This window comes from Carcharhinus amblyrhynchos, chromosome 23, assembly GCF_965287045.1.
Source record: "Carcharhinus amblyrhynchos chromosome 23, sCarAmb.v2.hapA, whole genome shotgun sequence".
NCBI classification, from domain to species: domain Eukaryota; kingdom Metazoa; phylum Chordata; class Chondrichthyes; order Carcharhiniformes; family Carcharhinidae; genus Carcharhinus; species Carcharhinus amblyrhynchos.
The window spans coordinates 9756875-9781854 of NC_137346.1; the positions used below are offsets into that span (position 1 = coordinate 9756875).

Here is a 24980-nt window from a genome sequence, read left to right on the forward strand (position 1 = left end):
TCCTGTTCTCATTGACCTGTCTCGATGTCCATGACTTCCACCAACACAGCTCAAGGAGATGGACATCCCGCTAATTGAGAGTCATAACAGTACAGAAGAAGGCCATTCATCCCCTCAGTCCCATGCCAGCTCTCTGTGAAGTAATCCCATCAGTCCCAATCCCCCCACTCTACCCATGTCATCCAAGTGCTTGTCCAATGTAAGCTTAAGTTTATTTATTAGTGTCACAAGTAGGCTTACATTAACACTGCAATGAAGGTATTGTGAAAATCCCCTAGTTGCCACACTCCGGTGTCTGTTTGGGTACCCTGAGTGAGGATTTAGCACGGCCAATGCACCCTAACCAGCACGTCTTTCAGACTATGGGAGGAAACAGGAGCACCTGGAGGAAACCCACACAGACACAGAAAGAATGTGCAAACTCCACACAGACAGTGACCCAAGCCGGGAATCGAACCCAAGATCCCTGGCACTGTGAGGCAGCAGTGCTAACCACTGTGCCACCGTGTCGCCCTATCTCTTTTTGAACTCATTGACTGAGGGAGTCAGAACGGGGGAAGCTTCCCTCAAAGGACAACACCTGTGGGGAGGAATATGTTGATAGATTAACTCTGAAAACGGGTGCTGGTGGAAACTTGTTCCCACTCTTCAGTTGTAGTGCAGCCATCCCTCAGCCTGGATAAGAACTCCTGATGCAGAACTGGCCTCTAATTCCCACCATCCCAACCAGTTTTATCTTTTTTTCCCCTATTTTGTTTGTGCTACTCCCTTTAAAGTTTCCTCTCTTGATCCCACTCCTCAATAACGCCCTCTTCCTCCTCTCACTCACTCATGTAAAGCCATGGAAGTCCAAACCTTCCTCCATCTTCTCATCCTTCCTCGGATTTTAAGAACCCAACCTTTACCTCACCTGGTCACTATTTCTGATCTTCCTTTCTACTCTAAGAGTTTGGTGATGTCTTTGAACGTTCGATGAAGACCTTTCACCTCGATAATGTCCTTTGACCTTGGTAACGCCTCTCCATTACCAACATGACCAAGGGGAGACAATCAGGGCTGATCTCAGTGTACGCCCCCTCCCCCCAAGTCAACTGGGGAACTCCCAACACCTCCTCTCTACGCATCCCAAAAAACACACTTCTTTTTCCCCATAACAAAAATTACGTTTATACCGATTTTGCCAAACTAAGGAAAAGAAATCGGACAAAACAGGTAGAGAGAACGAGGAGAGGAAGAATATGGATAACGAGTTTCACAACTGAAGGACGCCATGAAACACTTTACAGCCAATGATGTACATTTAAAATCCAGAGGTATAGGCTAATGGTTTGGGATCAAAGGGTCAAGTCTCACCAAAGTAGGTGGCTGTAATCTGAATTCAATTAATTAATCAGAATGGGTAAACTTGTCCGAGGAACAAACTATCTTGGCCAAGATCAGGCGCAATGACTTCTCTTGTCAGCTTGGATCTTGTATGTCTCTCTTGTGGGGACCATGAATTGAATCCCACTCACTTATACATACAACCCTGACAGTACAGAAGGAGGCCATTAGGCCCATCGAGTCTGCACCGACCACAATCCCACCCAGGTCCTTCTCCCTGCTAAACTAGGGTCAATTTAGCCTGGCCATTCCACCAAACACACACATCTTTGGACTGTGGGAGGAAACCGGAGCTCCCGGAGGAAACCCATGCAGGCACGGGGAGAACATGCAAACTCCACACAGGCAGTGACTGGAGTCGGGAATTGAACCCAGGTCCCTGGTGCTGTGAGGCAGCAGTGCTAACCACCGTGCCGCCCACTTAAATTGTTTTTTTTTTGCAGCAAGCAAGGGGATGGATTATAGGCTTGCTACTGTCCAATCTGAGCACTGGCTTTGCAACTTTAGAAATGAAGTAAATGAAAGATGCTATATAAATGCAAGTCTTTCTGCCCCCTCCCCCCCACCTTCTTTCAGAGAGCAAACAACTCCGGGCCCTCTCTGTCCTCTGTTTCTCAGGCCTGGGTACCAGAGAGCACCGGTCCGCCATTTCAACCTTGGCCGACATGGGGTCTCTCTCTCTCTCTCTCTCTCTCTCCAGGGTACATCTTAAGCAGTAGAAGAGTGATGATTAAATACAGGAGGAGTATAGGAGAGGATGGAAATGCGTGTGTCAACAAGGGGTTAGCTACCTTAGGGAAAGCAAGGAAAGAAAATGGGATGGGATATATAATTGTAATACATATGTATATATATATATATATAATTTGTAATACCTCAAACCTGAGATGGCAACCAACCAAACACCTGTTTGCTTTCAATGGTATCCGTTTGTGAATGCCGTCGCAATCAAGGGTCCCTAAAATCGTACAGTTATTAGGTCCGTCAGTACTCAAGACACATTCAAACAAGGAAACATTGCTCTTTTTATTAAAACAGAAACTTGCAAACACCAAGAGACTGATGGTTTAGCTACAGGGACTGAGTGACCTTGCGCTGGGTCAGTTAAGAGGTGGGCTTCTCGAAATCATCTTCCGCCTAAACTGAAAATAACTCCACAGGTTTCAGAGGAATGAGGAGAAACCTTCGCGGAATCTACACGGGTTGGTAAATTCCAGGGATCCAGTGCGCGAGGGTTCATATCACCCCTCCCCCCTTTAATTTTCCCTCTGACCCCATCCGGCCCTTTTCTTCAGGAAGGGGGTATTCTAACTCGAGCTCTACAGCAACTCATCGCCTGAGGTAACCGTTATCAATAACACCTTCCGCCCTCTTCATTCACCGCTCCCCTGCTGTCTAGAGCGAGGGAGCTGCAGCTGCATCATATATTCCTTACAGACAATTACCCCCAGTAATCAGGGTGATTAACCGTTACAATGTTAGTTTGGAAATAGACATCTATTTAAGAGCCAGTAACATCACCAAATAAATCGATGGATACGGAAGGACCTGCACCTCTTGTACACTTGGGTCCTGCATCTCTGTACATTAGAGACCTGCACCTGTGTATATTAAGGACCTGTCCTGTGTATATTAAGGACCTGTCCTGTGTATATTCAGGACCTGTCCCTGTGTATGTTCAGGACCTGTCCCCATGTATATGCAGGACTGCCCCATGTGTATTAGGGATATGCTACCTTGTGTATTAGGGATATGCTCCTGTGTGTATCAGGGACATGCACCCATGTATATTCGGGACACGCACCCCGGTATATTTGGGACCTGCATCTCTGTTTATTCAGGACCTGCACCCATGTATATTTGAGACTGCACCCCTGTGTATACTCGGGACCGGCACCTTTGTATATTAGAAACCTTCACCTGTGTATATTAAGGACCTGCCCCCGGGTATATTAGGGACCTGCCCCCGGGAATATTAGGGACCTGCCCCCGGGTATATTAGGGACCTGCCCCTGGGAATAGTAGGGACCTGCCCCCGTGTATATTAGGGACCTGCCCCTATGTATATTAGGGACTAGCACCTCTGTATATTCTGGATCTGTACCTCTGTATGTTAAGGACCTGCACTTCTATACATTAGAGACTTGCATCTCTGTACATCAGGGGCCTGCACCTCTGTACATGAGTGGTCTACATCTCTGTACATTAGGGACCCGCATTACTGTATATTAGGAACCTGCACCTCTGTATATTAGGGCCAGCACCGCTGTATATTAGGGACCTGCATCGCTGTATATTAGGGACCCGCACTGCTGTATATTAGGGCCAGCACTGCTGTATATTAGGGACCCGCACTGCTGTATATTAGGGACCTGCATCGCTATATATTCGGGACCTGTATCTGCATATTTTAAGAACCTACAGCTCTGTATATCAGGAACCTAGACCTCTGTTTATTAGGGACCTGCACCTCTGTTTATTAGGGACCTACACCTCTGTTTATTAGGGACCTGCACCTCTGTTTATTAGGGACCTACACCTCTGTTTATTAGGGACCTGCACCTCTGTTTATTAGGGACATACACCTCTGTTTATTAGGGACCTGCACCTCTGTTTATTAGGGACCTACACCTCTGTTTATTAGGGACCTGCACCTCTGTTTATTAGGGACCTACACCTCTGTTTATTAGGGACCTGCATCTCTGTTTATTAGGGACCTGCATCTCTGTTTATTAGGGACCTACACCTCTGTTTATTAGGGACCTACACCTCTGTATATTAGGGACCTGCACCTCTGTTTATTAGGGACCTGCACCCGTGTATATTCAGGACCTGCATTTCTATGTATTGGGGACATGAAACTCTGTTTAAGAATATTAATAAAAGCAACGAATATATAACACACAAATCATGTTTTGAAGCTGACATATATAAATATATAGATAGGAAACATGGCAGATTGCAGTCTGGGCCAGGAGCATTTTGTATTCAAATTGATTGCTTCTTCATTGCATCACCGTTTAGACAGGCTGTCAATCCGTACACCCTGCTTTCTGTCTCTCCCCCAGTCTGTATACCCAGGAACTGCTGGCAAGTGGGAATAGAGTGACTCATTCTTCAGTCTACACCTTTAAGCCTGGTCATTAGAAGGGCGGGGGTTATAGTGAAGATGACCTCTGGGCTTTCTGGATGAGGTGCTGATGATGAGCAAAGCTGCATTCTGTGCTCCTCCCTGTCCATCTGGAGAGGCTGGTATCTCACATGGGAGCTGGCTGACAATTACCCTCCAATATGGCGGTCAGGAGGTCCACTCCTTGTAGACAATAAGTCCGGGCCATTTCATGGAGCCATCAGTCCAGAACTAAGGGGGTCATAGTTTAAGGATAAGGGGTAAACCTTTTAGAACTGAGGTGAGGAGAAATTTCTTCACCCAGAGGGTGGTGAATGTGTGGAATTCGCTACCACCGAATGTAGTTGAGGCCAAAACATTGTCTGATTCTAAGATAAAATTTGATGCAGCTCCTGGGGTTAAAGGGATCAAGGGATATGCAGGGGGAAGGGGAATCAGGATATTGAATTTGATGATCAGTCATGATCAAAATGAATGACGGAGCAGGCTGGAAGGACCTACTCCTGCTTCTAGTTTCTATCGCTGCTTTCCCCCCCATTCCCGCACTCGCTCACACAGCATTCTTCCCCAGCAGAGATCTGGACAGTAAGCAGAGAATGGAGCCCAGCATTCCAAGGTCAATGTTGGCTAAGGGCAGTGAATTGGAGACGCGCTGATTTGCCCGCTCCACGGGGGGGCGGTATCGAATCGGGCAGTATCTATCACCCATCTAGGCTGCAGTAAAGCTCAAAATGCTTTCATGTTCTAAGTTCACCAGGGGCAATAGCTGGTCAGGGTGAAAATTAACCTCTGGCTTGGCGAAGGGAGAGGCAAAGCAAAACTGCCCATTACCTTGTGGATGGGTGGGGATTCTGTAATAACAAGGGGCGGAGGCAGGAGTGGGGGAGGGTGGGACGATATCTCAGCCCCGAGAGGTACCGCAAAGTTCAGATTGTGGATCCGGATAGAACACAGGTCGGATACAAGTAGACAGTGCGCCCGACTCATATCCCAACTTCTTGTTATTTCAACATTATCTTTTAACACTGGGCAGGATAGATGGGCTAAGGCCCACTTGGAAAACAGGGAGGGGAATTTCAAGACTGGAATTTCCCGGCGGGATTTTCCAGGTCCTGCTGCAGCGAACGGAGAGTTGGCCGGTCGCCGAGTTCTCCGTCTTCGCCACGACAGGACCATGAGGCGAACAGGCGGTAAGATCATGTCCGCTGTGTCGCACACCCAGTGCGCCAGGGTATGTGGTCGGGGGTCGTGGCATCCTTACGACCCCAGTGTGCGATATGCTAGGGCGGGGTTTTGCAAAGAGTTACCTTACCAGGACTGACAGCCTCTCCTCGGGATTCATATGGGTTCATGCCAACACATCTAATATTGGAGCACAGCATTGTGACACAAACACATACAGTTAAAGAGGCAGGTTTCAACTCCAAAGCTACAGCATTTCATTTCATTGGTCTATATTGGCTGGATCAGAATTCGGTCGAATGGTCCGACGGGTCTCCAGAGTTTACAGGAGTTAAGAGGTGACCTCACTGAAAGGCTTAACACCCCTGGACGGCTTGTCGTTGGGTAGGTGTTGTTCCCCTTTGCCTGGAGAGCTGAGAACTCAGGTTTGTTTAGTGCTGGGATAAGGGGAGCTGTTGTAAACCTTTGGCACTCTCACAGAGTTGTGGCATCTCAGTCGCTGAGTACACGCAAGACTGAGATCAATGAGATTTCTGGTCACTGAGGGACATGAGGATTGAGACAGAAATTTCTGCGAGGGTAGAAGATCAGGCATGGTCTCACTGGAAGACAGAGCAGGATCGCAGCTCTTATTCTTAACAGCAGCAGCGAAAATAATGCTAAAATAAACCTCAATGTTCAAGAGGAGGGCTGCAGAAGGACTTGGACAGGTTAGGAGAGTGGGCAAAGAAGTGGCAGATGGAATACAATGTGGGAAAGTGTGAGGCTATGCACTTTGGAAGGAGGAATGGAGGCATAGACTATTTTCTAAATGGGAAAATGCTCAGGAAATCAGAAATACAAAGGGCCTTGAGAGTCATTGTTCAAGATTCTCTGAAGGTTAATGTACAGGTTCAGTCAGCAGTTAGGAAGGCAAATGCAATGTTAGCATTCATGTCGAGAGGGCTAGAACACAAAAGCAGAGATGTACTTCTAAGGCTGTATAAGGCTCTGGTCAGACCCCATTTGGAGTATTGTGAGCAGTTTTGGGCCCCATATCTAAGAAAGGATGTGCTGGCTGTGAAGGGGGTCCAGAGGAGGTTCACAAGAATGATCCCTGGAATGAAGAGCTTGTCGTATGAGGAACGGTTGAGGATTCTGCATCTTGTACTCATTGGAGCCTAGAAGGATGAGAGGGGGGGATCTTATTGAAACTTACAGGATACTGCGAGGCCTGGATAGAGTGGACATGGAGAGGATGTTTCCACAGGTAGGAAAATCCAGAGGGCACAATCTCAGGCTAAAAATCTTTTAAAACAGAGATGAGGAGGAATTTCTTCAGCCAGAGAGTGGTGAATCTGTGGAACTCCTTGCCTTAGAAGGCTGTGGAGGCCAGGTCATTGAGCGTCTTTAAGGCAGAGATAGATAGATTCTTGATTGATAAGGGGATCAGGGGTTGTGGGGAAAAGGCAGGAGAATGGGGGATGAGAAAAATATCAGCCACGATTGAATGGTGGAACAGACTCGACGGACGAAGTGGCCTAATTCTGCTCCTATGTCTTATGGCCATTCGCAGCATTTCCAGACAGTTCCAGGTCGGACTACTTGTATGCAAACCTCAGGGAAATTCGCTTTTAAGCTCTATTTTAAAGACAGTTTTGCTGGGGGGTGGAAGCAGAGAGATTAGCTAATGGAGTGACAACTGAGCATTAATGCCCGGGTAGGCTTTGTTGTCTACTTATATGACGAAAGATCGTAACTTTTGGCTGCTGCCAGAGTAAGGGACACAATCTGGGGCAGGGCAGATGATGACATTCAGGTACTTCTTGAGAAGCCTGTTTTGGAAGGCCTCAGTTGGGTCACCTGGGAAAGGAGGCTATCACATGGGCTCTGGGTGGATGGAGAATGGCCACGATCCTTTGTTGTACTGACCAAAAAGAAGGGGCATTTCCACACTCGATGGAAATACAGGAAAAAGTTTTAAAATTTATTTATTAGTGTCACAAGTAGGCTTACATTAACACTGCAATGAAGTTACTGTGAAGGTCCCCTAGTCGCCACACTCCAGCACCTGTTCAGAATTTACCATGACCAATCCACCTAACCAGCACGTCTTTCGGACCGTGGGAGGAAACTGGAGCACCCGGAGGAAACCCACGCAGACATGGGGAGAATGTGCAAGCTCCACACAGACCGTGACCCAAGCCGGGAATTGAACCCGGGTCCCTGGCGCTGTGAGGCAGCCGTGTGCCACTGTGCTGCAGCGGATGAAAGTTAAAGGGGTTAAAATCAGAGGTTTCAGTTTGTAAGGTGGGGAAGGGCTAAGGGCAGTGATCGACACACAGTGAGCTTCGGGAAAAGGAAACGAACCAGGATTCGGGCCGAGGTAGAGTGGATGTGGAGAGGATGTTTCCGCTAGTGGGAGAAACTAGAACTCGAGGGGATAACCTCAGGGAGAAGGGGCACTGCTTTAAAACTGCAGTGAGGAGGAATTTCTTCAGCTAGAGGGTGGTGACTCTGAGGAAATCACAGCCACAGAGAGCTGTGGAGGCCAGGTCATTGAGTGTCTTTGAGACAGAGCTCGACAGGTTCTTGGTCAATAAGGGAAGGGGGTCAAGGGTTACGGGGAGAAGGCAGGAGAATGGGGATGGAAATCATATCAGCCATGATTGAATGGCGTAGCAGACCCGATGGGCCGAATGGCCCAATTCTGCTCCTTATGGTCTTCTCACTGGAAAGTGGACATGCGCAGTGCAGACACCAAGGGAAGCCTGGCCAACGCCCATGGCCAAACTCACAGGTGGGCAAGAAATGATTGTCGCTCAAGTCAGGCAGCTCCCACACCAGCCACCCAGTGGGGCCATACCCGACATGAGACGCCATCTTCAGGAGAGGACACAGAAGGGGCTGGCAACAAATGCCAAAGGGGGAATTAAAAAGAAACAGTCAAAACAGGATGAGTGGGCAGGAACAATTACTGGATGAAGGCAAAACATCACAGCCTCCACAGACCAACGCAAACACTGTCCACTAGAATCATCAGTAAGGCAATCTTCCAGCCAGACATGCTGCACACAGTTATCAGATCATCCATTAAATTAGCCTTAAGGAAAATGCAACAAAAGCATTTCTGTCCCGCGCCAATCCAAACATTCCAAATTGCAGGAAATATTTCAGGCATCTGGCGTTTTAAAATTGGTGTTGAGGATTGTGGCAATTTCTGCATTTTTATATTTCTTTGAGAATCGCCATCTGCGATTATACCATAGCTGCATCTTGGTGGTAACTATGAGATGACCTGAAGAAGGCCAAAAGTAGCTGTATCATAGAATCCCTGCAGTGCAGAAGGAGGCCACTCGGCCCATCGAGTCTGCGCCAACCGCAATCCCACCCAGGCCCTATTCCCCTCATATTTACCCTGCCAATCCCCCTGACACTAAGGGTTAATTTAGCATGGCCTATCAACCTAACCCGCACATCTTTGGGATTGTGGGAGGAAACCGGAGCACCTGGAGGAAACCCATGCAGACATGGGGAGAACATGCAAACTCCACACAAACAGTGGCCCGAGGCCAGAATCGAACCCAGGTCCCTGGTGCTGTGAGGCAGCAGTGCTAACCACTGTGCCACCCCCATAGAATATGCCCATATAGGCAATTGCACTGCATGTAAGTATGATCCTGGGGTTGGTGCCTAGCAATCTGTTCCTGGTTTCCCTGCAACTAATATGTTCAAGATCTATCTGTCCTGTTGTGTGTAACACTTAATTATTCCCCAATCCTGTTGTATGTAACGTTTAAGGTCTTCCCCCATCCCTGTTGCGAGCCATGATAAATGTTCCCCCTGTCCCATGGAGTGTGAAATCTTAGGCACCCTGTTGTCCTGCTGACCTGGTCGATCTCTCGCCCTCTGCTCTCACGGTCGAGATTCAGGTTTTGGTTTCCAGACAGAAATATTTTTGTTTCACTTTCTTTCAGCAAATAACGCTAACCATGCATTTAATAAAAAAAAAACTGCAAGTTAAACAGCAAACATTCAGTATTAATTATTAGAGTTACTGAACCTTCTGGAGTGTGACATTGTGATTCACCCACACTAGGATGATGTGCCCTAACTGTACCTCGAGGACTTTCTCTTAAATACCTGTACAGGATGCCTGTTTCTTGAATATGAAAATTATTACTGTTACATGGCTTAACAGCTGAAGGACAAAACGTACGTAATGGAACTTTTAAAATCCACACACACTGAAAATATATCGCTTACACTTGTTCTTTTCAAAATAGTGCAACATTCTCATTTTCCCGCACCCCTCCCCTTTCCAAATGAACAGTTCCTTTTAAAAGTTTATTTCTTTACACCAAATGAGAAATGAAAATGTAACAACATCAGCTGCTCAGGAGACACAGATAACACACTCCAGATGAAAACCAGCCCAACCTCTGACCTTGCTAGGCGCGGGACGGTTAATTCCCCCCCCACCCCTCCCGCCCTCCCCGTGCGCTCCAACGGGGAGGGACTGAAAAATGAGTCATGACGAGCGGTAAGTGGTAGGTACGGAAGGATTAGCGGCAACAGGATCACCGTATCCCAGAAAGCTCGACAAATTGAGGTGGCCTTTTGCGGGATATTTGGTGTTGGGGGTTTGTGTGTGTGTGTCTCTCTCTCTCATTCAGAGATCTCAGGGGGATTTCCCCGACACTAACGGTCTGACGCTGGATTGTTACTCTCCAGTCTTCAACAGAGAGGACATCAGCCTCGTGACTCCAACACTGGGCCAGTTAGCGGCACGGGCAGGCGAGCTTTGGCCGGGGGAAGGTATCTATTGCAGGGTAACGCCGGAGTCAGAGGTTAGGGTTGGATTGTCTCTTCAGCTCTTTTGAGTCTTTTACGGTTTTAGTTTCAGACCAAATGCTCGTGTTAGGCAAAGATGGAAAAGGGCAGTGTGCAGGGGTGACGGAAGGGGAGAGGAAAAGAGAGAGAGAGAGAGAGAGAGGAGATGGAGGGGGAAGGGGTGGATGGGAGAAAAGAAGGAGAGAGAAGGGATGAATCGAAAACACACTTACCCCGATGCTGTGTCCAAAGCCAGAGCCAGGTTGGGGACTGGTAGCACTCATGTAGTTACCGACACCAGAGTCTTGGCTGGCTGTACCATAGATATCAGCAACCGGGCCTGGGCTGTTGGCTCCAGGGAATCCACCAGGCCGCGGTGGGTTGGTGCCTGCTGGGGAAGCAGGGGCGCCATAATTCGGTTGAGCACTGTAGCTATTCAGGACTGGTGTGTAGAGAATAGAGCCGGGTATGAGGCACGAGCAAAGCATGCACAGAATCAAAGCCAAACACTACCACAGCCTAAGGCCCCATGTTCTAACACTCAGTCCAAGGCCATGCGATAAGACAACAGCGGTACTTACGATAGATAAGTCAGCCCGTCACTACTGCTAAGAAGCTCGGAGGCAACCCACACCCGCCCACCCCCCCTCCCGCACACCCACCCCACCCCCAACCGCCACCCGTCCCCAAAAGAACACAGTCATCCAACACAGAGACCGTAGGGGCGTATTGTCACCATCCGTCACAGCGGATCTGATACTCATGCAGAAATAACAATCTCTACATCAGGCCGTTTTGAGACAGCATTCACATCCCATGCAAACTACAAAGGAGCTAGAGTTCTACCACATAGCATGTTAATAAAATGGCAGCTACGGCGAACAATATCCAGAGTCTAAACACAAAAAAAAATAGGGTCCGACAGTTCTACGACAGTCTAGGGACTCAGGAGGAAACGGGGTCGTTTGCTCAGAGGGCCAGGCTCAAGTTTTCTGACGCTCCGCGGCTCTTCTACCTGCTGGGGAGGGAGTGTTGGGAAATCTTTTCTTTGTCAAACAGCGGATGTGGCGGGGGCGGGGGGTTGGGGGGGGTGGGGTGGAGAGGGGAGAGGGGGGGTGGTGAAGGGGGAAGGTGCGTAAGCTAAAATGCCGGCGAGGAGGAGAAACAAACAGGCGTTGTTGGAGCGTGACAGGAAAAGTTGGAAGGGAGGCGGGAGGAGATTATCCCAAAGCACCGGGAATGAAACTGGTCCCTGGAGTAAGTATAAAATGGTGAACCTTCTGCCCAGTTTACCCTCCCGCACCCACCCGTCCCACCCTACCTGGCTGAACTGTAGTCAACGGTAAAGATCGGACGTGGTGCGAAACTTGAGTGCGAGGAGCTCGCAATCGCTGAAGGCTAATTTCGCCACTCCCACCGCCACCCCCCCTCCCCCATCCCCCACCCCCACCCCCTTCGTCTCCTTGGTAACGCTGCATCAACACTTAATGTACGGCAATTAGAGATGTTCGAAAGGCTCCGGAATTCCCATCTTGGCAGATCCATGTCTGCGCATGTCTCCTCAACAAATAACCAGTGACAAGTTCTACCACCATACCCCCCCCCACCGCCTCCCTCACCACCCCCCCCCACTCAACCCGAGACAAAGTCCGAAATCCCAATGAGGGAGGGACGGGCCCCTGGTATAAACTCAACCAATGATGGCTGAGGTTCTGTTGGCGCTCCGACTTCCGAATCGCCCCACTTGGGGTGGCGTTGCTTTGACCCGTGATCGATGCCGGGTGGTGGGGTGGGGGGGCAGTGGCTACGAGGCACCTCACTGCACGCTGGCCGGGAATGACCCCTGCAGCAGGGGGCAACGTGCAAAAAATAAAACCTGAGGCGGGGCCCCTCGGGGGACTGCAAACCCACCAGGCGACAGCTGCGGACGGGCCACAGGGAATAATCGTACGTTATTTTTAATGTTAATTTTAAGACGAAGCTCACTTCTGCTCAGGATTTAAGATTTAATTTAAACTTAGGTCTGAGTCAACGAAAGACCATCATAGATACCAGGCCAGACCTCGAGATTAGTGTTCCAACTCACGGGTGCCCTACACAAGGGGAGAATTATCTTCATGTGAAAATTGTGCTGAAACCCAACCAGTCTTTCCAAATTGCTGGGAGGGTGGGCGGGAGATTATTGTAAAAAATCAACAGGGTCGTACCAAAATGGGTGCCTGGAATGAAGTGACAACTAAGGGACAATCAACACCCCAGCCTTTGTCACATCTCTAACCACAACATCAGTGTTCCCCGGTGTAAATCGGACGCTAATTTCTCAAGATGGCGTCTCAAGTTGTTCATTCCCTCCACCCCCCCAACATCTTTCTCCCAAGATAAGCAAGCGGCTGGCTAACTTTCAGTAGCCCCCCCTCCCCACTCCCCCCCCCCCCCCCCCCCCCCTCCGAGATTATCGCTGAGACCCCGCTTGGCCACGAGGTGCCTCAGCTAACTGGGTTTCCGAGGTCAGACGGACTTTTCCAAATTTGGCCGTTGCTCCTCTCGGCAACCACGGTAACCTTGGTAACCACGGCGTCACGGAAAAGGAGTGGGAGGATGAGCATTCGGCCAATGGTCAGAGAAGCGGTTCCATGAATCCTTCCTCCCCACCTCCCCCCCCCCACCCCACTGGCTATGGACTTCAATGCAATTGGAGGTGACAGATTTGCAAGTCACGGTCAAACTACACAGCCGATGAGAACTGGGAGGCCTCCCCCACCCAACCCAGGCCATTTGCTCAGAAATAGATGTGGAGCGATGGTCGTTGCTCTTGGACGCTCCACGTCCAACTTACAGTGAAACCTGTGTCAAACGGTCACCTTGAGGCCTGAACCAAAGAGATTGCTTGAGGCAGGTGGCTGGGGAGTCCTGAGTTGGGGGAGTGAAGTGGTGGCGAATCATAGAGAGGGTCCTTATGCCCAACCCTCCTCCCCCTCACCCCCCAGGCCCCCCCCCCCCCCCCACCCACCCCTTCCACCCCACACAAGGACAGAGATCCCGACTGTATACCAGGGCAACAAGTTAATCTCTAAGATGCAGGTTCCAATTTACTTACATTGCTTACCTGTCATTTTTACCAGTGGTTGTGGCCACGTTAGTAGGTGGCTGTTTAATCCAGGTGCAGACCCTATTTAATTAAATTAGAAATTTGTTGGTTCTGAGAAGAACTGGCTGCTTAAGACAGGTGACTTTAATCTAGGTGACCATTAGGACAGGTTTTACTGTACCCACTATCACAAACTACCCCCCTCCCTCCCCACCAACCTCCCCGTACAATAAATCATAGAATCTACTGTGCAGAAGGAGGCCATTTGGCCCATCGAGCCTGCACCGACAACAATCCCACCCAGGTCCTGTCCTATCCCTGTAACCCCACAAGCCTCCTAATCCCCCTGACATTAAGGAGCAATTTAGCATGGCCAATCAACCTAACCCGCACATCTTCGGAGGAAACCGGAGCACCCGGAGGGAACCCACGCAGGCATGGGTAGAATGCGCAGACTCCATGCAAGCAGTGACCCCAAGCCGGGAATCGAACCCGGGTCCCTGGCACTGTCAGGCAACAGTGCTAACCACTGTGCCACCGTGTCAGGGTCCATGTCACCTTATTGAAACCTCCACCAATTTATCCTGCTGGTCACACCCATGAGGGTGAAGTCATTGTCTCGTGAGTCCAGCACTGTAATCACTGTAGTTGAAGGGATGATTCAGTTTTCCAATGAATTCTGAGGTCTGTTCGAGAAACGCAGCCTGCCCCCCCCACCCCACCCCCCACCCCACCAAACCAACCCACAAGATGGCAAACCTCTTGAAAAATGTCACACCAGACTTAAAAAGACAAGACCACCTCTTCCCCGCCCCACTCCATTTAATCGTTGCCAGCCTCCTCCACGTCGTTCCGACTCTGTCATGTTGGAATGCACCCCACCCCACCCCCTGCTTTTCTGCCCACCAAACCAAGCTGGCCTGTTAAAATTTCCCACGGGTTCCTCTGCCACATTTTCACCCTCGCTCTCAGTGGCCCTTTAGCATCGAGTCAACTTAGTTGAACTCTTGATGTGACGGTGGCCTTCCTGGAGCAGCAGCACGGCTTGGAACTCCCAGTCGCTGGAACAGAGCTTCATCGACACAATGAAGAGATAGCGACACAATGAAGAGATAGCGACACAATGAAGAGATAGCGCCCTCCCGCACATCCTTTGTCACTGACACTCCAGTGTGAGCCTAGAAGAATCTCAGTCCTTACTTAGGGGCTGGGCTAGGGGAAGGTTTAAATGGATAGACTTCCCTTCTGTATGAGAAACGGTTGAGCTCTCTGGGTCCGTACTCGTTGGAGTTTAGAAGGATGAGTGGGGGCGGGGGGGGGGATCTTATTGAAACTTACAGGATACCGTGAGGCCTGGATAGAGTGGTTGTGGAGAAGATGTTTCCACAGGTAGGAAAAACTAGAACCAGGGGGCACAACCTCAGGCTAAAGGGGCGATCCTTTAAAACAGAGATGAGGAGGAATTTCTTCAGCCAGAGAGTGATGAATCTGTGGAAGTCTTTGCCGCAGAAGGCCAGGCCATTGAGTGTCTTTAAGACGGAGATAGATTGGTTATTGATTAATAAGGGGAATCAGGAGTTGTGGGGAAACGGCAGCAGAATGGGGATGAGAAAAATATCAGCCATGATTGTATGGCGGAGCAGACTCGATGGGCCGAGTGGCCTAACTCTGCTCCTGTGTCTTATGTCTTTCCTAAGCAATAACTTACGAAATACCTGACAGAAACAACACTGGTATCTGTCAAGTATCAGAGCCCATTCATTATTTTATAGACCTCTATAAGATCCCCCCTCAGCCTCCTACACTCTAGACAGAAAAGTCCCAGCCCATCCAGCCTCTTCTTATAACTCAATCCATCAAGTCCCGGTAGCATCTTAGTGAATCGTTCTAGTTTAATAATATCCTTTTTATAATAGGGTGTGCCTGGATCACAGCAGCATTGCGACTCATCTTTGGATGTAGGCAATATTTATGGCCAGCTTCTCATGAATGGTGGCAAGCTCCAGATTCTCACCACCCACTGCATAGATATTTCTCCTGAATCTCATTTTCTCTCTCCAGTCTCCTGTCAAAAAATCAGGACTTCCCCCTGGGCAGCATCTCAGAAGGCAAAAAAGGAAGGCTTTGGGTCTTTGGGCACATCAGCTCAACACACAGCAGGAGGTCTACAGCATGGAAACAAGCCTTTCGGCCCAACTTGCCCATACAATCCAGTTTTTACCACTAAGCTAGTCCCAAATGCCCGCATTTGGCCCATATCCCTCAATACCATCTTATCCATGTAACTGTCCAAATGCTTTTTAAAAGACAAAATTGTACCCGCCTCTACTACTACCTCTGGCAGTTTGTTCCAGACACTCATCACCCTCTGTGTGAAAAAATTGCCTCTCTGGGCCCTTTTGTATCTCTCTCCTCTCACTTTAAACCTATGCCCTCTAGTTTTAGACTCCCCTATCTTTGGGAAAAGATGTTGACTATCAATTGGGACTAGCTTAGTGGTCTGTGCCCCTCATTATTTTATAGACGTCTATAAGATCACCCCTCAGCCTCCTACGCTCCAGAGAGAAAAGTCCCAGTCTCTCCAGCCTCTTCTTATAACTCAATCCATCAAGTCCCAGTAGCATGCTAGTGAATCTTTCTAGTTTAATAATATCCTTTTCATAATAGGGTGACCAGCACCGTACACAGTAAGAAGCAAAGACTTTCAATTTCTCCTGCGTGTCTTGTCTTTTATCAACTAACAGAAATTCTCTTGTCTCCCCCTCCCACCCCAATTGTTAATTGGTACAAAATGCAAATGGAATCCCCGTGCTTCTATTCTGATGCTCTAAAAAGTCTATTAACATAAATTGCAGCGTGGGTATCACAGCCACAGCAATCGCCACCCTGTTAAGTCTCTGAGCAGTCGGGAAACTTGCCCGCATGGATTCATTAGAATTTCAGAGGTGCCTGATTAAATCACAAAAGCACCGGCAGAGCAGTTTTAACAGATGCATATAATTAGAGTCAACTCTTTAATGCTTTCGCGATATTAATAGGTGGATAGAATTCTTTAAACAGGCAGAAATCTGAGCTGCTAACCTACTCTTAATGCCAAACGCTGTGTCTGCCATGATTGGCTCCCTGGTGAGTTGCCATCACTTACATTTTACTCAAGCTAGCTTGTTATTACCGTGTCACAATAAACACCACTCATTCTGCACGCCGTCACTCCCGGTTTCTCATCTGGGTAAATCGAGCTCTAAGGAATTGGAGGGCAACAATCTGCTGCCTCCACCCTTTCCTGTTTCAGATTTTTTATTTATTCATTGATGGGACACCGGTTTGTATCGCCTTCCCGAACTGCCCTTGAGAACAAAGAACAAAGAAAATTCAACCCTCCAAGCCTGCACCGACCATGCTGCCCAGCTTAACTAAAAACCCCCTACCCTTCCGGAACCATTTCCCCCTATTCCCATCCTATCCATATATTTGTCAAGACGCCCTTTAAAAGTCACTATCGTATTTGCTTCCACTACCTTCCCCCCAGCAGCGAGTTCCAGGCACCCACCACCCTCTGTATAAAAAAAAACTGGCCTCGAAAATCTCCTTTTTTGCCCCGTACATCTCCTAATCTTGCCCCTTAAACCTAAGCCCTCTAGTAATTGACTCTTCCACCCTAGGAAAAAGCTTCTGGCTATGCACTCTGTCCACGCCCCTCATAATCTTGTAGACTCTTGCCCGCCTTCTTGAAATGCTGCAGTCCATCTGGCGTAGATACAACCACAGTGCTGTTGGGGAGGGAGCTCCCGGATTGATCCAGCAACAGTGAAGGTACAGCTGATATATTTCCAAATCAGGATGGTGTGTGACTTGGAGGGGTACTTGCAGTGGTGATGTCTCTATCTGTGTGCTGCCCTCATCCTTCTAGGTGGTAGAGGTTGAGTGTGTTGAAGGTGCTGTCAAGGACACCACGCTGGACCATGGTTACAGATTGTGGTTAAGGATGGTAGTGCCACACAACATGATGGACGGTATCCTCAAAAAGGACTCAATCTTCACCAGGACAGTGCAGTGGTCACTCATACCAATACTGTCACGGACAAAAGCATCTGCGACAGATGGATTGCTGAGGATGAGGTCAAGTAGATTCATCCCTCTTGTTATTCCCCTCGCCACCTCCTGCAGACCATGGGTGGGACACAAACCCGTGTGCACAGAGCATTAGCCTGGCTTTCTGGATTACTAGTCTGGTGACGTTACCACTGCACCACCATCTCGTGTATTACATGGAAGTTCAATGGGGAGTAACTGCTGATGCTCCTGGAACCTCACCCCCAGCAAATAAATCATTAATATTAGCAGAGAAGGGCGATTACGGAAAAGATTTACCAGGATGTTGCCTGGTATGGAGGGCATTAGTTATGAGGAGAGGTTGGAGAAACTTGGTTTGTTCTCACTGGAATGACGGAGGTTGAGGGGCGACCTGATAGAAGTCTACAAGATTAAGAGGGGCACGGACAGAGTGGATAGTCAGAAGCTATTTTCTAGGGTGGGAGAATCAATTACTAGCGGCACATGTTTAAGGTGCAAGCGGCAAGGTTTAAAGAAGATGTATGAGGCAAGTTTTTAGCACAGAGGGTGGTGGGTGCCTGGAACTCACTGCCGGAGGAGGTGGTGGAAGCAGATATGAAAGTGAATTTAAAGGAGCATCTGGACAAATACATGAATAGGATGGGAACAGAGCGGAATGGTTCCTGGAAGGGTAGAGGGTTTTAGTTCAGTCGGGCAGCATGGTCAGTACAGGCTTGGAGGGCCGAAGGGCCTGTTCCTGTGCTGTAATTTTCTTTGTTGTTTGTTAAAAACTCAGAGACAGAAAGCAGAATTAGGAGAGGGTTGGCTTTTGAGGAGAGACTGAGTAGACTGGGGCTGCACTCATTAGAATTCAGAAGAATGAAGAGAGATCTTATAGAAATATATAAGATTATGAAGGGAATAGATAAGATAATAGCAGGGAAGTTGTTTCCATTGGCGGGTGAAACTAGAACTAGGGGGCACAGCCTCAAAATAAGGGGGATCAGATTTAGGACTGAGTTGAGGAGGAACTTATTCACACAAAGGGTTGTGAATCTGTGGAATTCCCTGTCTAGTGAAGCAGTTGAGGCTCCCTCATTGAATGTTTTTAAGGCAAGGATAGGTAAATTTTTGAACAGTAAAGGAATTAAGAGTTATGGTGAGCGGGCGGGTAAGTGGAGCTGAGTCCACGAAAAGATCAGCCATGATCTTATTGAATGGCGGAGCAGGCTCGAGGGGCCTACTCCTGCTCCTGGTTCTTATGTTCTTATTTAACCAGTTGTTCCCCTGATAGCCGAGCCCCAGTAAGTTGATTGGTGATGCTGCATTTGAGGGAGGTCAGAAGCCAGACACTGCAGGACACCCACACAGACCCTGGTGAAATTGGAGGGTCATTTTCCTATTCTGTAATAGTTCTTTGCAAAATGGCAAAGATAGGTTGAGCGCTGGAATGACAGGAGTGTGAAACTTTGTGAAGCCTAGTTCAGACAATGGGTGGACCCAAGCTTCTCACTGCTTCTGGTGGTTTGTACTGGGCCAACCAACCCAAAGGGTAAAGCTAAGCCATGAAGACCACTCTTGTACAAGACTTTTTTTCTGCTGGTCTTGAAGACACCAGTGGGACAGATGAAGAGGTGATGGCCCTTCTACCCTGCTGGAGAATGTCTCTGGGTGGGAGAATTAATATTTCACGTTAATGCCAACTAGAGCAGAGACGGCTGGGAATCCTGCAGCGATTAACTCACCTCCTGGCTCCTCAAAGCCTGTCCACAATCTACAAGGCACAATTCAGGAATGTGATGGAATACTCTCCACTTTCCTGGATGAACGCAGTTCCAACAACACTCAAGAAGCTCAACACCATCTAGGAGAAAGCAGCCTGCTTGATTGGGACTTCCACAAACATTCACTCCCTCCACCAATGCACAGCGACTGCAGTAAAGCACCAAGGCTGCTGAAGACAGCACCTTCCAAACCTGTGATCTCTACCGCCTAGAAGGACAAGGGCAGCAGGCACATGGGAACACCACCACCTGCAAGATCCTTTCCGAATCACAAACCATCCTGACTTGGAAATATTTTCCTTCACTGTCGCTGAGTCAAGATCCTGGAACTCCCTTCCTAACAGCAGTGTGGGTGTACCTACACCACGAGGAGTGCAGCAGTTCAAGGGGGCAGCTCACCACCACCCTCTCGAGGTAATTAGGGATGGGTAGTGAAAATGCTGGCCTGGCCAGCGACACCCACACCCTGTGAACCATCTAAAAACTAAACTAACACTTCACGCCTTGCTGGTTGACCACACATCCAGAGTGAGCAGATTAAACCCCTCAACAAATTCATGTCAATCTCACCACAGTGAGATCCACTTGAACGCTTCTAAGTGCAAGACAGCGGCCAAAAATCCAACCAGGAACTCGCTCGGACCCCAGTGGGTGGTTAGAATATGCAGGTTACTACCGCAGTGTGACTGGGGTGAAACAGCATCGATGCCTTTCAGGGGAGACTTGATAAGCACACAAAGGAGAGAGAAATAGAAGTGCACATTGATGGGTTGAGATCCAGAGGGTGGGAGGGGACCTATGTGGAACACAGCTGCACCCCAGAGTCCCAGGTTCCAGGGCGGCACGGGGGCACAATGGCTAGTGCTGCTGCCTCACAGTGCCAGGGATCCTGGATCGATTCCAAACTCGGGTTACTGTTTGCGTGGAGTTTGCATATTCTCCCCGACTCTCTCCCTTCTCAGACAGCGTGGGTTTCCTCCCACAGTCCAGAGATGTGCGGGTTAGGTTGATTGACTACGCTAAATTGTCTCTTAGTGTCAAGGGGATAAGCAGGGTAACTATGTGGGCTTACGGGGATGGGGCCTGGGTAGGATTGTGGTCGGTGCAGAATCGATGGGCTGAATGGTAGGGATTCTATGATTTCTGTGTTGTGATATCATTCATTAAACTTGTGGTTGAGTTGCAATGAGAATATAACAGAGCCTCGAAACAAAGGCAGTCTGCAATGGGTACTTCAAACAGCTCTTTGTTCTTGGGAATGATTAGGATGAGTTGAAGTGCCTGCAATCTGTGTCAGGAACAAGGCAATAGCTCAGCAAACTGACTCCCAGACCTTCAATGTGTTTGTAATGTCGCAACGTGGTGAAATTTGCAAGCTTTCTTTGCTGAGAGCCCGTGGTTAAACCTGCCTCACCTACGTGCGGTCTATTCCAAAGCTGCAATGCGTTACTCCACTGTGATGTCTTTATCATTCAACGCCTTTCTCAAAGAAATCGGGCGGTTGACTCCTTTGTTCTTGCTAGATTCAGAAGGGAGTTCAACTTGAGGAGCCTGGTTACATGCTCCAGCTAACTTATTTCAGATGAAGCTTCCGATCCAACTCTCAGGTTATTCCCAAAGATGGGTTTAATCCGCTGGGTGTTCTAAATTTCCATTGGACTATATGCATCTGCTAACTCTGCTCCAATTCCGTAAAGGCAGCTGGTTGTTTCAGCCCTGCAGTCCTGGCTGTGACAGTTTCAGTTCTCTAGAATTCCCAAGCGCGTTCCCTCCCAACATTCTGCTGTCAGTTCAGCAGAACCACCGGAGTGTCCTTAAAACAACCCACGCCGGAGAAACAGGTCAAACGGCCCAGCTAGAGGCCTGCTTAATTCCATCTGGATGAGGCTGCTACGTAACCCCTTGTTCGACAGATCCAGCTACAATGGTTTAGAAAGAGCACTGAAGGGGCAGCGGCGCAGTGGTTAGCACTGCTGCCTCACAGCACCAGGGACCTGGTTCGATTCCCAGCTTGGGTCACTGTCTGTGTGGAGTTTGCACATTCTCCTTGTGTCTGCGTGGGTTTCCTCCCATAGTCCAAAGATGTGTGGGTTAGGTGGATTGGCCATGCTAAGTTGTCCCTTAGTGTCAGGGGGCTTAGCTAGGGTAAACACATTGGGTTACGGAGGATAGGGCCTGGGTGCGATTGTGGTTGGTGCAGACTCGATGGGCTGAATGGCCTCCTTCTGCACTGTAGGGTTCTATGATGATGATTCTGGAAGCCCATGCAGCCAAATCCCTCCTCAACTCAGAATTGCTTCCCCACTTTTCCTTCCTTCTGTTTGTCACGCCCACTGCTCCCCATTTGAAAGATCTGCAATTGGCAAGGCGCAATGATAAGGTGCACACACTGACGGGACATGCCCCATTATAACCTGGAATAGGGCCAGTGAGAAGGTGGTGCAGCGATCTTTCTGCAGGCTCCTTTGTGAAAGTTAGTTTGTTCCTATTACTGGTTTGGTGCCAACAGACTAAACGCGTGCGATCAATAGAACCTTAGAAAAGTTACAGCACAGGAGGATGCCATTTGGCCCATCTTGCCCATGCCAACCTGAGGATACCTGGGTGCCCTTTCTAATGCCATCTACCTGTACCCAGCCCCTAGCCCTGTAACTTACAGCACTTAAGGAGCAGATCCAGGTACTTTGTAAAAGAGTTTAGGGTCTCTGCCTCCACCACCAACTTGGGCAGTGAATTCCAGGCACCCACCACCCTCCACATAAAAAAGTTCTTTCTCTACACCTTCCGCCACTTATCTTGGATCTATGTCCCCTGGTTCTAGAATTCTCCGCCAAGGGAAACAATTTTATCCTGTCCGCGCTATCTCTTCCCTCATAATTCTATACATCTCCATCAAGTCGCCCCCTCAGCCTTATTTGTTCCAAGGAAAATAACCCCAACCTATCCAATCTCTCCTTGTAGCTCCATGTTTCTAGGAGGATGGATCACTGGGCCCTGACACACCTACGTAAGGCTGCTGTTCTCTGCTCTGGATGGTCCTGTAATCTGTTTGGGCCTTTGCAGAGCAATAACGTAGTTGGAATGTTGTGGCATTAGGGAAAGAATGTGCGAATATCATTGTTCTAGCGTGAGAAACACTCAGCCTGAGCCCTGGCCAAACTCACTACCTGACGAAGGGGCAAACCCCGAAAGCTAGTGGCGTTTACCACCAAATAAACCTGTTGGACTTTAACCTGGTGTTGTGAGACTTCTCACTGTGCAAACTCACTGCACCAGGTGCAATCTGGCAGAGCAGCAGACAATGGAAGACATTGTCCAGCCAGAGGGAACAGTCTAACACCATGGCACAGGTGAATGGCTGCCAACCCCAACTGGGCGGAGATTGTGTCACATGAATTCCAACCCTCCTGCCAACCTACTCAAAAAGACAGTTCCTCCCCGCTTTTATATACCTGATCAACAGAAGGATTAAAAGACATAAACTATTTTCTTAACGTACCTTGTTAAAATGTAACAGGCGATAACATTGAATCTGTTGTAATGTGACCAACAGTAACAAGTTGCAAGGGTCAGCTGACCCAGTAAACTATGTAACCAATGACAGAATGATGTGATGATCAGCTGACCCAGTATAAATAAGAACCTGTTGGAAATTGTGGGAAACTTGGAATGGCCCAGGGTGAGGCCCCAAGTGTTGGAGCAATGAAGTTTCATTATTAAACCTTTTCTGTGATTTATAAGTTGGAGTAAGTTTTGTTATTGTCTACACTGGAAGAGTTCCTTCTGGATTAGCGCCCCTACAATTTTTCCCAGGGTTTTGGTCGTTGTCATGTCGAGATGATTGTTTTATTTTCATTCCCTGTCTCCAGGAGAATCCGGGAGGTTTGGCGAAGCCCAGTTTGATCCGACAGCCAAGTTTTGGTTTTAAACGGTAGCTGGGGGTGACACAAGTGCAATCATTGGACCATGACTTATCTATTGTTTGGGGAGAAAAATGGGGACCAAATACACTTGATGCTATGGACGGAGAAAAAATAATTTAATAACAATAATGGCGATAGTGGTTTTAAAATGGCTATTCTGGCTGACAGCTAAGCATGCTGGGATTTTTGGTCAACTTATAGATTAGAACCATACGCAGGTCGTAAAGTTGCTCTGGTCTGGGAGCTGTGATCTGTGATCTGAAGCTTCCCAGATGAGGGAAGTTGTTTACATTAATCCAGACACTGCATCGCAAACTTATATGGCTGCTATGTATGGTAAATGTCAAATGTAATGGCATCGTTCAAAAGTAACTTCATTCGATGTTCGAGCCATGTGATCAGTTTCTGGTAACGCAATTGGCTGGATGACAGGGAATCTTCTGGAAGCTAATAGAGAATTGTGGATAAAGAGACATGTGAGTCCTCTGTTTGCCAGCGATAAATCGAAGGGACCAAGCATCGCAAGAAGAAGGCTTGTGCCCTGAAGGATGCTTCAGAGAAGGAGAAGATAGATTCTACATCGAGGATATTTCTTGGCCAAGATTTTCCTAAACTCGGCAGTATCTATTTTCAGTTAAATAGTTAAAGTTGATGTTTAGTTAAAGCTGATGCTTAGTTAAAGTTGAAGTGCAGTTTAAGAGTTAAAGTTCAGTTGAAAGTTAATGTTCAGTTAGAGTTAAAGTTCAATAAATAGTTAATGTCTTGCAACTGTTTATGTTTGAGTTAGTGCTAGAAGTGTTAAATAATTGAATTACTGTCCTCATTCATCTCGTTAAACTGGAACACGTGGAAGGTGTAGGCGAATGGGATGCTGGCCTTCATAGCGAGGGGGATTGAATATAAAAGTAGGGAGGTCTTGCTGCGGCTGTATAGGGCATTGGTGAGGCCGCAGCTGGAGTACTGTGTGCAGTTTTGGGCGCCGTACTTACGCAAGGATATTTTGGCCTTGGAGGGAGTGCAGAGGAGGTTTACTAGGCTGATGCCGGAGTTGAGGGGGTTGAGCTATGAGGAGAGGCTGAATAAACTAGGCTTGTACTCGTTAGAGTTTAGAAGAATGAGGGGAGATCTCATTGAGACGTATAAGATGATGAATGGGATGGATAGGATAGAGGTGGAGAGACTCTTCCCACTCAGAAAGGATAATAGGACTAGGGGGCACAGCCTCAAGATAGAGGGGGGTGCGGTTTAGAACGGAGTTGAGGAGGAACTTCTTCACTCAAAGGGTGGTGAATCTCTGGAATTCTCTGCCCGTTGAAGTGACGGAGGCTACCTCGCTAAATATTTTTAAGACGCGAGTTGATGGGTTTTTGATAAGAGATGGGATTAAAGGTTATGGGGAGAGGGCGGGAATGTGGAACTGAGCCACGACAGATCAGCCATGATCTTATTGAATGGCGGGGCAGGCTCGAAGGGCCAGATGGCCTACTCCTGCTCCTATTTCTTATGTTCTTATGTTCTTATATTAAAAGCTGTGTGACAACGTGATTCCCTTATCCAAATGGATGGCACAGAGGGAAGTCTTTGCAGGATCGTCAGGCAGTGCCTCTCACCTCCCCCACCACCCC

General features: G+C 48.4%; 1 protein-coding gene across 10 annotated transcripts in view; it reads right to left on the minus strand.

Moving 5' to 3' along the window:
• The window catches only part of msi2b (musashi RNA-binding protein 2b), a 560852-nt gene that overhangs the window by 4877 nt on the left and 530995 nt on the right, over window positions 1-24980 (minus strand). For 4 of the 10 annotated variants that reach the window (XM_080210479.1, XM_080210476.1, XM_080210478.1 and 1 more), the window contains 2 exons: window positions 10741-10949; window positions 2259-2341 (listed from right to left, as the gene is read on the minus strand). In XM_080210479.1, coding sequence (XP_080066605.1) covers window positions 2300-2341; window positions 10741-10949 — 251 coding nt within the window. In that variant the 3' untranslated portion in view covers window positions 2259-2299. Of the gene's footprint in view, window positions 1-2258; window positions 2342-10740; window positions 10950-13604; window positions 13677-24980 lie in introns of all 10 variants that reach the window. The other 6 variants (XM_080210473.1, XM_080210477.1, XM_080210469.1 and 3 more) reach the window with 4 other exon arrangements.